At 38.5% G+C, this 14,756-nt stretch overlaps 1 protein-coding gene across 1 annotated transcript in view; it reads left to right on the top strand.

The window, feature by feature from the left end:
• Positions 1–917: 917 nt before the first annotated feature.
• The window catches only part of LOC128861916 (protein TANC2), a 93,564-nt gene continuing 79,725 nt past the window's right edge, over positions 918–14,756 (top strand). Inside the window, exon 1 of the mRNA XM_054100293.1 lies at positions 918–1,062. Within this exon, the coding sequence (XP_053956268.1) occupies positions 918–1,062 (145 nt within the window). The remainder of the gene's footprint in view (positions 1,063–14,756) is intronic.

The raw sequence follows: 14,756 nt of genomic DNA, 5'->3' as shown, positions 1-14,756 counted from the left end.
AATATAGTATAGTAGTTCATACATTTTAATGAATATTTGTTTTCATTATATTTCGACTGTGGAGTTCTGAAATTACTAGAATTAACATCCACAAATTTTCTAAGAAAACTTTCCGTCGACTTTTTCGCTTCCCACGATTTGCTCGACTCATTTTAAACGCATCGTTGCATTCGGCGGTGAAATGAGTTGGTGCTTATCGTGGATGCAGTGCCAAGATTCTGCGAACACGCCCACCGACTAGTTGTCATACTTGCCGACACATAGTTACTTATTTGCCGTATACATATTTACATATTTACACATACCTTTTTTGCCTGCGCGCTGAAATTCCGCGAAACGTGCGGACGCGTCGGCGGTACTACCTTCGCTACGAAGCGCCAGCGATGATTGCCTAGCGATAACGACCAAACAAAAAAAGCAAACACACAAAACAAAGAGTAGTGAGCAGCTAGTAAAACAAAAGTAAAATTTAAGCAAAGCCAGAAACGGTCATATTTTTAGAAAAACCAGTAGGAAGTCAGTAGCAGCGGCGACGGTGACTCATCGAATGCGGGCGGGAGCGAGCGCGTGTTGACTATTCCGCAAGTTTACGAAAGTTTTTCGCTCTGCGTGTGAATGAATACAAAATTGGAGGATTTGTGACATTTTTCGCCACAGATAATACAAAATATTCATTTGCGCCAATTCCGGCAACAATCAACACCTTGCGCGCAAAACCGTCGCGTGAACTCATAAATTCCGCGAAAATAAATAAATAAAGTAATCAATCCAAAGTGAGAAACAAAACCAGAAACGCAAAGCAAACATGGTGAAATGTGAAGCGCGTCAACACCGTCAGCAACAGGTTAATCAGTGAAGCGTTATGGCCATAAGCGGCGTTGACAACAACAATCACAGTCGTACAAAAACCAGCAGCAATGGCAGCGGCAACGCGCCACTGGCGGCCAGCAGCGTTTAGCATTTTCGACGCATTACTCATTACGCGGTTGGTTGGCGCTAGCGTGCAGGGTAGCAGCGGCGCAAGCATGTTATTGGTGCATAAACGGAGCGCGCGCGGCAAGTGTGGGTGGGCATTGAAATTGAAACGACAATAGCTGTTGGCCAGTTGCGGGCGCATAGGAATGCTGTGGTCGCGACGCGCGCATTTTTCGCTTGCCCTTGCCGCACCAGTCGCGCGCCTGGTAGATAATAAAAGTTCGTTTGCTATTACTGGCTTTTAAAATACCTATTATACTTTTTATTATTTTATTGCTCTCCTTTAATTTGATTATACAACAACCTGTTTAGAGTGTTTCTTATTTGCCATTTTTATGCCCCACCACCCCCACTTTTTGGTAATTTCTTGCTCGTTGCCGTTTTATGCTTTCCTTTTGTAAATTTTATTACTATTTTTACCACTTTAAATGCCGCTGGCTGCGTGCCCATGGCACAGGTGGCACAAGACGTGTTGTTGTGGGCGTGAAATGTACTTGCTGCAAGCGGCATAACAACTAATAAAAATAACAACATTAATGACAAAGAGTTTAGGTCAACTTTTGTAATACGCTCACGTTTTTCACTGCCGCTGATTTATATCGGCCACTTATGTGAGGCATTTGTTGGACTTGTTGCTGTGCTTGTGATGGCGAAACTTGTCTTTGTTGTCGAACATAAAAAGTGAAAGACTTGCGATTAGGGGTTTTTCATGCGTAAGCTGGTTTTTCATAGATTGTGTTAGGTCAGGGAAATTCACTTTAAGTAAGATTTTCAATGCACTCTTTTTTCATTTCGGCTTATCTTTCGTTTGCCATTTGAATGCCATATTTGTACCTAAACACTTTGCAGAAAGGCAGTTCCAATTTTCAGATTTCTACAGGGTTGTCAATTTTCGCTTAAAGGCCGTTTTCTCAACTAACATTTAATATTACCGCTCCCCATACCATGTCGATAAACATATGTACGCTCTTTCAAAAACTTAGAAATGCGTAGTTTTTTTTATTATTTTATTTTATATGACGTTATGTTAGCTTCGTTATGTTCTGCTGTGCTATGTTATGTTATTCTTTTAACTTTTAGGTTTTAAATTTTCTGCTCCATCCGATGAGCTTGTTCATCCGCCCTCTTGTACATATGCATATATTCCTGGTTCTTCTAGGTGAAAGGTGACCCATTACCCTGAGGCCCAAATGGATTCCAAGGCAATAAAGCAACCACACTTTATTACTTATTTTGATTTTAGTCAAAACATTTTTTCCATTTATTCAGTAAATTTAATTAAGTAATTGATTTTTCGTATATTTTGTGTTGTAATATATGTATTTATATTATGTTATTATGTTGTGTTGTGTTATATTATGTTTTGTTATGTTGTTTTTTATGTTCTGTTATATATCTATATGTTGTGTTATGTTGTACCACTTTATGCCATATTATGCTAAGTCATGTTATGGTATTTCACTTATTTTTTAGTTCGTCTATTTCAGTTTAATTTATTTAATTTTATCGTATAGGGTAGGCCATGTAAAATTAGCTTTTTGAATCGGCTATAAAAGATAAACTAATCCATATTTTTTCAAACTTTTTTTTTTATTTAGAAAGTTGAACATTGCCATTTATGAATGAAAAATAATATCGTTCAAATGACTGTCACGACTGGCTTTACAGTAAGCCATTAACGGGCTTAAATCACAGCTCCGAGGCGGCCAATTGATATCGGAATTTCGGCTGATTATTCGGTTTTCAAAAACGATAGCCAAAAGTTCGAGTGTAACTTTGGGAGTGTGACAAGTTGCACCGTCCTGTTGAAACCAAATGTCGTCCATGTCATCCTCTTCAATTTTTAGAAACAACTCGTTGAGCATGTCACGGTAACGCTCGCCATTCACTGTAACCGCGGCTCCTCGCTCATTTTCGAAAAAAAATGGCCCGATGATGCCGCCAGACCAAAAACCGCACCAAACAGTGACTCGTTGTGGATGCATTTGCTTCTCTACAGTAACGTGTAAATTTTCTGAGCCCCAAATCCGACAATTTTGCTTATTGACGTAGCCACTGATATGAAAATCAGAAAAGAAGAAGAAGACTCACCACTTTAGAAATAGGCTTTCAATATTTCCCAATTTTGTTCAAGCGTATAGTGTCTAATTTCGTAAATGTCAAACCTTTAAGTAAATTATGAACACATTTGACATGTCATTTGTGTTACCATTCTCAAAGAAATAGGTGGTTCAAAAAGCAAACGCTATATGGCCCACCCTGTATATTCCTTTATTTTTTTATATATATATTTTTTTATTGTATATTATACTATTTTATTATGTTTTGTTATGTTATGTTATGTTTTTTATGTTCCGTTATGGTTTTTTATGTTATGTTTTGATTTGTTGCATGTAATTTTTTTATGCTAAGTCATATTATGCCATGCCATGGTGCGGTATTTTACTTATGTTTTAGTTTCTCTATTTTAGTTTAATTTTTTAATTTTATATTATCATATTTTAAATTCCTGTCTCCATCCCAGCTCTATCTTATCCCACCCAGTTCTCTATCTGGGTATATATGAGGCACTGTGACGAGTAGAGGACATAAACCTCATAGTGTCGAGGTGCAAACCTCTAATAAATCTAAATATACAATAAGATCTCTAAATTCCTTTATGCTATTTTATTTTATAGATTTTGTTACGTTATCTTACGTTTTGTTGTGTTATGCCATTTTGCTGATTTGCCATGTTGTGCTACAAGAGTATCGACTCGATCGAAGAAAGCAAAAAATCTCATGAAATACTATATTTTCATTTCCAAATGATGAAACCGGCAAATCAGTATTAAAGATTTTTTTCGGAAAAAAATAAAAACTTTTAATCATAAAAACACCTTAATTGGAAATAATTTTATATACAATGTGTTTTAAAAAGTGTTAAAATTCCTGATTTGAGTTCTAATTCAAGCCTTGCATGAATTAGTTCACTCAACCCGGATTGTACTGTACTCAGAAATTCAATATTTTTAAACCAACCTTTTTCCGTTAATTAACAAACGATGCATACAAACGTTTTTAAATTATTCTGGCATTGCAACAAATACTTTGCTTATTAAAATGAACGGAAACATTCTTTGATCAATTGCCTCCGCTGCATGCATTGCCTTTCAGTTACACAATTAAATATTTACATACAAACATTTGCGCTTTTATATAAGTTTTATTTGCAAGTATTTCTGCTGCAACACAAGAAAATGAACCAATAAATAAAAATACATTGCGGACAACTCACTTGCATGTCGTGCAACTGTCGCCATTGACAGATGTCATTGTCGGTGATGCGTCGGTGCATAGTGTTGTCGCGTTGTAGGAAAAAGTGCGCAAAAAGCTACCTACATCGTCCGCTGTAAATGCAAATTTAATTGCAGGGGAATTTTGCCTGGCTCTTTGTGAAGTTGCATGTGTGGGCTGTCACTGGTCGACGTAAATTTTGTTTATTGCACATGTTTCAGTTCAAGGACTCGTTGCTCCTTAAATACTCTCTTGTAAGAAGTTCCTTCCTGCCATTGTAAGCCTGTCGTTGATTAGTTCGTGTTAACTTTTTTTGGCTAGATGTACTGATGAAAAGTAAGAATTACATGTTCATGGTGATTACGTTACGAGACGTCAAATGAGTAATGAGTGCAACATTTTCTGATACTAAGTCCCTGATAGCGAAATTAAAGGAATTTTATTTCCACGTGGGCTCGCGCTAAGTGAATTTCTATATCCCCACTACAGCTCTTTATTATATTTTAAATAAATAAAAAAAAACACAGGATAGTAGGGTATTTAGTTTGAGCGAAATCGAACTTTATACACCTGGCGTTTACACTTGAAACAAACTACAGTGAACGTCCAGTATAACGAAGTATTTTGAATAAATAAACTCGAAGTTGTCAGAACAAAGTTCTTGTTGTTTCTATTTCAGCTCAGTCTTATTTATTTTGAACTTCATCATGTATACTTTCGAAATAACGAAAAAAAAATCTATTTTTTTTTTTTTTTAATTTCTATTTAATTTGCCTATAAAATGAAGCATTTATTAAGTGGCTTTTCATACTGTACCAAAATGTAATTTTCCATACAAAAGAGCACAGCATATTTTCGTTCTGAGGGAGCTATTTATGCATATTTTTCCTTTTTTTTGTGAAAATTCCCTTCTCTTATAATTATGTGCCTGTGGTATGTTTTAGATGTTATCAACCTCTGCTGGCCGGCACACGCGACACATGTCGTCTTTTGTATGCAAATTTTTGTCGGCTGTGCGAAATTGCAGCACAAGACTGCAGTACATACATACATACATAAGCGTTTATGTAGGCAATGACGTGCAGAGAGAACCACAGGCACGCAGGTCAATCGCCTACAGTAAATTAGCTGACTACATTCTTAAGTGGATACCTGTCTTCATTATCTATTTTTTTTATTTTTATTATAATTTTAAAATTTTTTTTTTTTTGGTAAGAGGACATACAAATTATTGTCAGTTATGTGGCGCAGCGATGCATAAAAATGAGCAGAAAATTAAAAAAAAATTAACTACATGCATATTTGCTTACAAGTACAAGGTGGCGCAAAATTAATCACTCTATCGCAAGATTTATAAATTTGCAAATGGCGTCGTACATCAATCATCTTTGACGCTTCTGGATTGAACAGCTGCAGCATACAAACAGACAAGCAATGGAATGAGTAAAGAAAACTAAAGATTTCCATCATTAAAAATCATTTTTTTTGTATTTAGAATAAGGTTAAGGCTAAACAAATTTGGATGATTAATTTTGCGCCACCTTGTATGTGAGAAAAATGGTAGCAATACGTTTTAATAGTGGCTAGGGCAAGCACGTATTAACAATTAATGGAATTCATGAAAATTAGTAAAGGTTAAGAAAACACGAATTGCAGAACTTTAAGCGTAATTACAGGGCAAAATACAGAAGTTGTGCTGGGTTGCAGCAAACGTTGCGGTAGTTTAATGATCTCTAAAAGCATTAGCGCGTTGTTGTGGTTCTCATCGGAATGCGTATGCCAGCCTTTGAGTTTAGAGTTATGTTACTAGCATCAGAGTTGACAGAGAGAGATGCTAAATAGCAGAATCATTGAAGCGAATCTAGGAGAATCGGTACTCAGGAGATTGGTGAGTAGTGGTACACCGCAAGGTGGAGTCCTCTCACCGTTTTTATGGAACGCAGTTGTAAATAAACTTTTGTTAATACTGGAATCGGTGGGTTGTATGGTGATAGCTTACGCCGAAGACGTTGTTATTACTGTCTGTGGTAAATTTGTATCTACATTAAGAGACCTAATACAAAATGCTCTAGATATATATACTTTCTAGGTGGGCCTAGGAGTCAACCCAGGCAAAACACAACTCATATTATTCACTAGGAAACACAGAATTCCTCATCTAAGTCCTATTATGCTCAAGGGGAAATTCTTGTGATTTCGGAAGAAACCAAGTACTTGGGACTAAAAATAGGTAGGAAATTGACTTGGAAGTCAAACATCATAGAAAGAGTTAGGAAAGCGAGCCTAGCTTTTTATGCCTGTAAGAGAGCTTTAGGTAAGGTCTGGGGAATTAAACCTAAGGTTCCTAACTTTTGTATCATAGTCTGTAAGGATGGTAATTCATCCTTAAAGAAATAAATAAATAAATATGAGTTATTAGCTAATAAATCTTTTTCAGTCATTCGACGATTTTCCAATACGATTTCCGGTGTTTTTATACGATTTCTGGCGTTGTTGCTGTTTTTGGACGTCTTTGACGTGGATTGTTTTTAAAGCTTCGACAACATTTAAATTCGGCAACCCTTCTTTCTATTGTACTTGATGGAAAAGTCCTTATACACTTTCAACATTCGTTCATAAATTTCCTTTGCTTTTCAACCTTCCAAAAATAAAAAGTCACTGCACGATACTTGATTTTTTCCATTGTAGCAAATACTGTGTCGCGTCGATGTTGAATGGCACAGATTGACAGATTGAAACGAAACTTCACATATGTATGTGTATGTCCATATCATTATTCAAAAATGAAAGGTTTGCTCAGTAAGCAGCTTTCTCATTCCCTCTTGACAAATCGGCTCCCTTAGCAAGACACTGGGTTGCTAGCTCTAGAAATTTTGAGTAAAACTGGAGGAAAAGAAAAATTTGTAGAAAAAACATTCGAAATGGTCTGCTTACGAGCAACACCTCGCTAAAGAGTTTTCATCGGTATGTTCAGGTCTATGGTAGTATGACATGAAATGCATACCGCTTAAGTCAGGGCATGCTGGAGTAATTGACGCAACCCGACCCGAATATGTGGAGAATTTACAAAGCTTTATTTCTTATGAAGTGGTGATTTAGACGGAAATCATGTTTTGCAAAGAGCTAGCATTTCCCAAAGAGTTACGGCAGGGGGAATAATTGGTCCCGACGCGATCGATAACATTTCAGACCTCATTATAAAAAAGTTGGGATTGACGGAACTTGTTTCTAATGTGCCCACCTTCCCATGGATGGATGAAGTGTCCAGAGGAGGCTTAGCAAAGCACAGTACCAGCATGGAAAAGTTCCACCTATAACTGTAGGTCCTTCCATTTATGGAATAACATCACGACGCGCGCTACAAATAGGAGGAGGATCTCGGCCAAACACCCAACAGAATTGTAGGTGCCAATTATTAATTTATTTTTAACAAAAAAGTTTCATATTGGCGAAACTTCGCAACTTCGCGATCGGTTTTAAATTAAAAAATTAATTCACAAAATAAAATCTTGGATTAAGTGAAATAATTTCTTATTTTAACACTTGCAATTTCCGCTAATAAATTCTATTTATACCACTCTTTACTTTCAAATATTAATTAAAATTTATTTTTTACACCGTTCGTAGTTTATTTCCATTTAAGTAAGAAAATATTTTTTTGCTACCATTTTTACCAAAAAGGATTTAATATTTTCCATTTTATTCACCTTCTTAAATACAACCTTTTGTAAAGGAGTGTCAAAAATCGAATGTCACTAGTGAGCAAACCTTTAATAATTGAATCATGCGTCCATATGAAGAGTGTACCAACATAACAAAAACTCATTGAACAACCTAGTAAAATATATATAGGAATAATTTAGAACCAAAAACTAAAAAAAGTATTCCAGCAATTAACTCAAATCGCTTAGAAGGACACCTTAGTTCAAATATTATAGGAAAGAAATTTCGTTCTAAGCGCCTATCCATTTTTTCTTTATAAGAGCATATGCGCCGCTCTGCTACATAAATATGAACTGATATATTATTTTTTCACATGCAACTGCAACTGCAACATGGAGCACCCAATTACACACTCCAGCAGCTACTTTTTCTCCGTGCCTGCCGCATCACTTGCACACAAGGCGTATAACTTAATTTTGTAAAATTTCTCACATTCTAATGCAAAAGCCAATCAAATCATTGTGAGGGTATTCACTACGTATGTGTGTGTATGTATGTGTATGTGCATTGCACATTATTAAGTCTATTGAAAAATTGCGGAAATGGCTTACTTACATAATGAAGTGAAAAATGTGCGGTGGCTGGCAAAACCAAGAAAAATAGGAAAATAAAAATTACATAAAGCAAAAGTTGCACGTAACATAGCGTAACAATAAACGACAATGCAATAACATAAAAAATGTGGCACAAACGAATATGTCCTCAATTCTTCCAAAACACATAATAAATCAACACGAAATCCAAATCCAAATGCAACAGCCCGCATATACTAGCATTTATGTATGCATGTATGTATGCGTGTATGACAGTGCGGCACAGTGTTTCGTTTGCATATGAGTAAAGAAAACAAATATTTTATTGCTTAAAAGCAAATCTAATATTTATTCATGCTGCCAATAAAAATGGGCAAAGTTATGTAAGTCCTATGCGCAACCGGCGCTATGAGCACAACTCCAACAGCGCCAATAGAAGGACTTTTCGACCGGCCTGCAATCAAATTAGTGGCAAGAAACCCGGCAAAAAGATTTGCACTAAGACTGCGAATGACTGGACAATTCTCACAAAGGCGTTTTGGTCACTGTAGGTTAGGTTAGGTTTGGCAGCCACATCGCACATAGAGACAGCGATGCCACTTAGACCACGAAATGAGTCCATTGTGAGCCGCAGGGGCTGGGCTACATTTCCCTTTCCATATTCAACCATCTTGAGCTTTTGACAAAGCGTAAAAGGTTGTTGATACCTAAGGTGTATAGATTATTTATATTCATTCGATTCCTGCTTCTGGGTAGAACCGGGCATGTGCAAAAAAAGATTTCAATTGTTTCTAATTCCTCTTATTTCCTGCAGCTACGGCAGACATCGTGCATGTAAACGCCTAATCTCCTTACATGATTTGCTATGAGACAATGTCGTGTGAGGGCCCCTTCTTCTTCTTCTTAATTGGCGCTATAACCGCTTACGCGATTTTGGCCGAGTTTAGCAAAGCGCGCCAGTCGTTTCTTTCTCGTGCTAACCGGCGCCAGTTGGACACACCAAGTGAGGCCAAGTCCTTCTCCACCTGATCTTTCCAACGCAGAGGAGGCCGCCCCCTTCCTCTGCTACCACCAGCTGGTACCGCATCGAATACTTTCAAAGCCGGAGCGTTTGTATCCATTCGGACGGCATGACCCAGCCAACGTAGCCGCTGGATCTTTATTCGCTGCGCTATGTCTATGTCGTCGTAAAGCTCATACAGCTCATCGTTCCATCGTCTGCGATATTCGCCATTGCCAACGTGCAAAGGTCCAAAAATCTTACGCAGAATCTAAGGTCCCCTACTAAGGTCCTAATTTGAAGTCTACTCAATTTTATAATATTCTTGGACAGTCGTAGATTTAGCCTTGGCCATGTTTGCCTACCAATTTCCCAGGTATTGACACTAATCCATCTTTGATTTAGAGAACTGATTACTGCGTACTTAATAAAGCTTACAAGTTGCGAGAGGTAACACCATAAAATGGTTACTGTAACATACAGGCCATACAAGGAAGATCAGACTACGTTATTCCACAAGTAAACTTTGGCAAAAGGCCTGCTTTTGTACTAGAATAGAATGGCTGGTAGAAGCGTTTAGAATCCGCTTTTTTTACAGATGGTTAGAAAATGACGTAAAGAGTAGGAGCGGATGTCTTCTGCACGCAGTTTGATCTTCAAAAGTCTCAGAGGCTTCCTTATCACTGTAGCGTATTTCAAGCTGAGATCTGTGTTGGAACCAAGGCAGCTGAATTAGCGTTGGAATTTACCGCACCTTCACCTCGACACTAGCGCAAACTTCTTCATCAATAATCAAGCTGCTATTAAGACCCTCGCATCATTTGAAATGGTGTTTTTTGAGTGTTTCTTTAAAAGTGTGTAAAACGGAAATGAAAATGGATTTTGTATTTTTGTTTTGAGTATTTTATTTGTTGATATATTGTTAAAAAATAAAAATTTTTTTTTGCCCATGCGAGGTTCGTTCAAAACATTTTCAGCCTTCAAAACATGGTCTTCCAAAAAAAGGTATGTCGCTGGCGACACGGATTCCGATACTGACAAGTGTCTGAAGTCAAAAAGGCAAAACAGGTTCTTGTTCATTATGAATGTCGTTATCGTGTGAACTACGACTTAAAAAAAAAAATCTGAACAACTGGCGGACGCAATCGCAAGATAATGACATCTTCTTGTTCAGTAGGACCGGCTATATCTGTGTCCATTGCCCATGTGAAGACCTTTTTTTTTTCAAGAAAGAAATGTAAAATATTTGTTGGAGTACTGACGGGACATTGTCTTACTCAATATCACGCAGCTAAAATGGGATTGGTCCAGAACGATGCGTTCTGTTTATGCGAAGAAGAAAGCGGTATGTTAGAATATCTCCTTTGCAACATTGTGAGTTCTGCTCTAAGCAGAACTCGTTAAAACTGCTTGGGATCAGTTCACTTTTCATCTCTTAAGGATATTGCTGGCAAAAGTTTAAACTCTTTATTAAAACTCACCAAGACATGTATCACGAACTATGTTTACAACGGCTCTAACAACACCGGTGACACTACGTACGCTTGTGTTCTAAGTGAGATCTTTTCTGATGAGCTAGATATATCTAACCTAACCTAAACCTATGCCTGTTTTTGGCCGCTAGAATGGCCTTAACCTATAAGATTCAAATGCATTATTGGCACTTCGTATCTTGGTTTACAGTTCAGGAGTTGGTTATGGTTTATTTATTTTCTTTTGAAAAAATTAAACAGAAAATAAATTCAAAAGCCTGTCTGTTGTAATAGCATAAAATATTTTCCATATATTGTATTTTTGGGCATTGCTGCTGGGGATTGTTTAACCTCGGGTGGATATACATATGTCTGAGTCGTTCTGGTAGAATATACCCAACTATCAAGGAAAAAAGGTATCAAATATTTTTCCACGCCTGGAGAAAATGACATTCTTGAGCCAATACCGCAAAAGTCACGTCATATCGGTAGTGGTTTCAAAATGTTCTTTCCGACCAGCACAAAAAGAAGACACAGTTATTTTAAAAATGTGTAGACTCTCATAATGGAATGCACGCACCGGTTTTTCTTTTGTGGTAAAAAATGCTTTCTGGAGCTGTTCTGTTCTGCTGATATGTTTTTTTGCTTTCCTTCACCGTGTCCATGGGGCTGTCAGCCCAGAATGAAGCAAGGCGAATTCGTTCTTTGTTTTCTACTTTGCTTTGACAATCAAACGTACAAAACATTGTTGTTGGTCTAGTGCATGAAATTGACGGGTTGAAGACTCAGTGTTGCTTTCCTCATTACTTGATGGCAGTTTATTTGTTTACAAGCAAGCAAATGATATTCGATTTCCACAAAAAACTTGCAAATTATCAATAATTTAGAAAGAAGTTGTTTTTTTGTAAAAATGAACTTCAACGAGTTGCTTCACAAATATAGCAAACGAAAAGACTTCACTACAAAATTAATTTTATTGTAACCACAAGAAGCCAGCTGAAAACCGGCCCGTCGCAATAGTGTTTTCGGTTCCCGTCGCAATTGTGTTCAACCGACCGAATTTTCCGACGGAAGTGGATCAGCCGATAAGCAGCCGTCAACCTGTTACGCTGCAGTTCTGTTCTGGAAGAAATTTGGTAGCTCCTAAAACACTCAGAGTCCAGATAGTCAAGAGGGAAAGGAGAAAAGTATCAGAAAAAGAGATAGGAAAGAATAGAGACAGAGGTAGTTAGTCCTGCGAGAATTTTCCAGATTCTTTGGTAAATCTGAAAATATCGTCCAGTTTTAAGGAATGAATATTACTCATTCTCACGGCATGGGAACCTAAAACTCGTAGTCTTGCGCTAGCAAAGGCAGGACACTCACAGAGAAAGCGCTCAGTGCTCCCCGCCTTCTCCAAGCAAAACAGGCACACTGGGTCCTCAATGATTCCAATGGTGGTCATATAGTGACCCCTGTAATAATACCGACCATCAACCGAAAGTATTTTCTTCCAAGTTTCAGTAGAAAGTTTGACAGCTTTCTGTTCGGACTTGTTACAAAACACTTTGCAGTTCTGTAGCGTTCTAGACTGGGCCATCGCTCTTTATCTAAATTGCATACATAATCGCTTATCCAATTCATGATTCCTGCGGAACTGATTCCGATTATTGGCTCTGGCCTTTGTGGGGGAACCGCTGATCCACGGTTCCTTAATCGAATCGTTCTGGGCCTTAGTCGAACTATAGTTGATAGCCGTGTTGCAATCTTCTAGTACCTTCTCTCAATGGTACGTCAGTTGGCTAGTATCTGGGCCACTTAACAGATCGTCTTGTGGTAATGAAGCAACTAACAATACTGAAAATAGCCATATGGATTTATATATGCTCTGTGGAGCAGGGAACATAATGAAGGTGTTTCACTGTTATTCTCTGACTAAATACAAGATCCCTGACTTTGAGAATATCACTCCTAGAAACGCAAGACCTCCAACGTATCTTGCCTGGGAGCCTAGACAAATTTCTCCACAATTCCCTGGCTTTAAATACCTAAAACTATCATAAAAGATCCTGCGTTATTGGCTAGGATACCATCTTGCTCCTCTCTCAGATTACCAACCGCACTAGAGTGGCAGCTAAACAGTTCCCACCGTTAGTTGGTTGAAGATCTCTACTCCATTAATCACGCACGCTGTGCCACAGTACTTGGGCAATACTTAGCAACTCGTGAACATATACGCGGCTGTCAATTGTAGTGCGAAATTATGCGCCTAGGCTACTGTTTGTCTATGCAGCAACCGCTACGCCTGTTGGCCAGCAGCTAACCGGCTGCGCGGCATTGTGCAGCGGCATTACTGCGCGCGTCTATACGTCGGCCGCCTGTTCGCCCAATTTCAGAGCCATAGACATAGACTAACAGGCCAACTGCAACCGGCTTATCTGTGTGTGTGTGTGCTTGTCGCTCTGTCGGCCCGTCTGCCGCGCTGTCTACCCATGGTGATACAATTATGCATGCAACATGCATTTTTATGACGCTGTCGCAACGGGGCAAATCTAATTCAGCCACTCAAGCGCGCCACAAATTTGATTCGCAGATTTATTTACTACGTGCAACAATTCTTTTATGTGCCTCTTTTTTGCTTTTGCATTTATTTGCCTTTGTTTTTGATTGAATTGAATTTTCCGCTTCGTTTGTCTGGTTGCACTATAGTAGCCGCGCTATGCCGCGCTGCTGTTTTTTTCTATTCTATTTCTTCGCCGCCTCCTCTTGGACGGCATGGAGCTGGTGAGCCTACGCGTCGTCCAACGACCCACGTTGCAAGCATCCGCATCGTTGTATTACACATAAATGTGTGTATGTATGTGGGTATGAGTGTATTCACCGCCAGGCACGTTTTGCCGCAACGGCACGACGCGTCATGTGGGCGTTCGCCGCCGGCATAGAGGTTGACGTTTGTCGTTGTTAATTTTCGTTGCGGTTTCTCGCAAACAAAAATCATTAAGAGTAGAAAATCGCAAAACCCGCATATATACATACAAGTATATGTGTGTAGGCATGTATGTGCATAGGATTTTCCTGTTATAACGCCACATTACTATTTGTTCTTTGGCAATTTAGCTGAAAATCGCGCTAAACCGCTTAAGAACTCGTTGCTGCTTTGGGGCTGCCTGCTCGCCAGCGCGCAATGTGCCTTGTATTGCATGCCTGGCATTTTGTCATAATTGAATTTAGCAGTCAGTAGCAACTACAACAATAACTGTGTACAGTAATAAACAACTGTGGGGAAAACAAGAAAATTGTATGCATTTCAAATTAAGTTGCAGTTTTTTTTTGTCCAGCGGTCAACACGCATTAAATTGCGCATGGCATCCGATGAGCTGCATGCGGCTGGTTGGTGGGTGGCAGCGCAGCAAGAAAAATGTGTGTCTGATGTAAAAGAATGAAATTCAATTTCTCTACTTAATTGTATGTGTGAATTATTTAGATACGTGTTCATTTTCCCTGAGAAATCTCATCATCTTTGCTCGTCCGTTGCGGTGCCAACGCAGATGCCAAAGCTGTGTTCACTGAGTGGAACGCATTGGAATCTGACCGATTGCACAGACTTCACTTCCGCATTTTGCAATCAAAATGAAGACTGGAGTTATGTGAGAATAACAGAAGAGAAGGTCGTGAATAGACTTGAGTATATATCTTACACTTGTTGTTGTTGGTATAACCACATACAACACTTTCCAAAATTCTATGAAAAATCCTACTGGAGTGGCAATACAAATGTTAGTTTCGGCTAGCGTACAT

This window comes from Anastrepha ludens, chromosome 4, assembly GCF_028408465.1.
Source record: "Anastrepha ludens isolate Willacy chromosome 4, idAnaLude1.1, whole genome shotgun sequence".
In the NCBI taxonomy this organism is placed as follows: Eukaryota; Metazoa; Arthropoda; class Insecta; order Diptera; family Tephritidae; genus Anastrepha; species Anastrepha ludens.
This window is presented reverse-complemented; position numbering and strand designations above follow the sequence as displayed.